This window comes from Eurypyga helias, unplaced genomic scaffold (assembly GCF_000690775.1).
Source record: "Eurypyga helias isolate BGI_N326 unplaced genomic scaffold, ASM69077v1 scaffold7830, whole genome shotgun sequence".
In the NCBI taxonomy this organism is placed as follows: Eukaryota; Metazoa; Chordata; class Aves; order Eurypygiformes; family Eurypygidae; genus Eurypyga; species Eurypyga helias.
The window spans coordinates 22,496-24,997 of NW_010226181.1; the positions used below are offsets into that span (position 1 = coordinate 22,496).

Genomic DNA, 2,502 nt, shown 5'->3' on the forward strand with positions numbered 1-2,502 from the left:
CGCATAGATGACACGAAAGGCAGGAGAGTTACTGGAAGAACATTTCCCACTGGTGTGAGAAGTGTCTGGACTGTTTGTTTAAAAAACAGCACGGCCCAGAGGCTTGTAAGCAACACATAGGTAGAATTAATCAATACTGAAAACTAATGTGAAATTCTTCTGCTTTCATTTTCCATCTCAGAACAGCAAGGGGAAGAGATGACTGCTTTAGATGTCATCCTGGTACTCCCCGTACTTTGCTGTGACAGCTTCCTCAAGATGAACTGCTGCGCCACCCATTAAGGCAAACGCTGGGTACATTACGCCAGAGCAGTCCACCTCGCACTCGTAAAGGCATTTCATATCGCTTGCGTCGTAAAACCCCACCTTGCCTTTGTCACAGTCAAGGCAGATGCCCAAGCGCGACGGCAGGGGAAGGATCCTGCTCGCCGGATCCTTGGGGGCTGCAGGTGTCGTGGGGATAAAGAAATGCTTCATGCCTACAGTGACCAGCGTGAAAGGCTGCAATGAGTCAAAGAAGGCATCTTCACTCCCACTGTCATGGCCACTGTCTTGTTCATACCTAGAACAGAAAACCAACCATCAGCTTTTGTCAAATTCTGAAGTGGGGTCAGTGATGTGAACTGCAGAAAACATTTTGTAAGACAGGTAACACCGTACAGTCACTTGTGGGGTAAAAAACATACCTCAGCCAGGTGGGAAGATGCATTTAGCGGGTGGAGAACACTCACTTGGGCCACTGCCAACAATTAATAACAGCTAAACACTAATGAGGACATGACCACAGAAGGTTTTACTAAGGAACGGATGTATCTAAGTGTAGTCATGCTAGGCAAACATTGATGAATCTACAGGTACGCTAAATGAGTTAACCTGAGAAGTAATTTAGCAAATATGACTCCTCATCATTACAGACAACGTACGTTTAACATTATTTACATAATTTCAAATGTCACCAGTAAATACATTTAACATGTTGGTGTTGTCCTGTGAGATTTCTGTGCTGCTGCTGTATTACACTGTCTTAAAATTCACAACACAAAAAGTAGTGCTTTAAGGGATTTTTGCGGGTTTTTTTTTTTTGTTTGTTTGGTTTTAAGTGCTCTGCCTGGAGGCTCCCCTGAACCTGTTTCCCAGCTGGTTAGTAAGGAAAGTCTGTAGCCATGTTTGTTCAGTCTACATGCTTTTCCCCCCTACTTCTGCCCCCACACAGACAGACTGGAGAAGCACACATACTTCTGTGCAGACAATCCCCACCTAGGTTTGCACTTCTGGGGGGACTGGGGGGAGGTTGGATGTGTGTCAGCTTAAGTCTTCCAGATATTTGTATGGATAAGGAAAAAAAAAATCAGGAAATCAGGATCTAGTGTCTCACTTTGCAAAAAAGCTCCATCTGACTTTAAGCAGCTCAAGACATGGGCATTTTTACACTTTCAGTATCTTATCCAGGCCAAAGCCAATCCTTTGGTTAGATTCCTGAAAAAGTTAAGAGTCCCCAGGAGACAGCCTCCCAGCCCCCAGTTCCTAGACACAACCAGGCTTACTACAACTGTAATTGAGAGCTGGAAATATTTTTGCTGGTTTGCCCACTGTACTTTGGCTTGTGCCCAGTGGCACTCCAGTACCACAGGCAAGCATACAACCTGGGATAAGCCAGTGACGTGGAATTCACCGTGACACAAGCTACAGCACAGACACACAGGCGCAGTGAACATTGTACTGCTGAACGGCTGCCAAACGACGCTAAGGGAATTAAGGCAGAGGCTTACTATTGACAGTTAAGCATGGATTCAGTCTTGCAGCTGGTTCTTTTCTTTTTTTTACCTTCTTGCTTTAACTGACACATCCTGGCATCTATAGGAACATGATTTCTTTCCCAAAAAGAAAAAACAGACAGTTCTGGATAACTAGAACATCTTTCACTCAGACTAGGGGATAAACAGGACAACTTGCTGACACCATTATCCTTCAAGCCACTTGCCACTTCTCACCTCGTGTACTAATGGAGACCAAACCTGCTCTCAATTTATTTTTTAAAAAGCCACCTCCTTATATAAAACATGTATTAAGCAAAAGCCTGATTTACCTTGGGCTGGTCACATCATGGGTATTATGGAACAATTTCTGTATCTTGTTGCTAGAAACAACTCCCACTTTCACCAGGTATGAATAGGCTTCCACACGAAAAGCCCAGAAGTGCTTCCCTTTGGCAATCCCAGCGTCGCCAATGATGTAATCAAGGGTTGTGTAGCATCCGACCTGCATGCGCTCAGATCCCAGCAGTAGAGGAAACCCAGCCCTACTTTCCACAGAGGTTCAAAAAGGTGCAGCAGAAGATTTTCATTATTGTAGCCACATTTGTCATCAAAAAGAAAATTGAAAACTGAAAAACAGTATCCAAAAATAATTCCTTAGTTAGGTATTTGGCTTTCTGTGCTTATAAACTATATTTAAAGTCACAATGGCATTAGAATGTATCACATGTAAAGGCCACCAGGAATG

At 43.8% G+C, this 2,502-nt stretch overlaps 1 protein-coding gene across 1 annotated transcript in view; it reads right to left on the reverse strand.

The window, feature by feature from the left end:
- Nucleotides 1-207: 207 nt before the first annotated feature.
- The window catches only part of LOC104509849 (E3 ubiquitin-protein ligase TRIM36-like), a 6,558-nt gene continuing 4,263 nt past the window's right edge, over nucleotides 208-2,502 (reverse strand). The window contains 3 exon segments of the mRNA XM_010151924.1: nucleotides 208-562; nucleotides 2,087-2,315; nucleotides 2,318-2,383. Coding sequence (XP_010150226.1) covers nucleotides 208-562; nucleotides 2,087-2,315; nucleotides 2,318-2,383 — 650 coding nt within the window.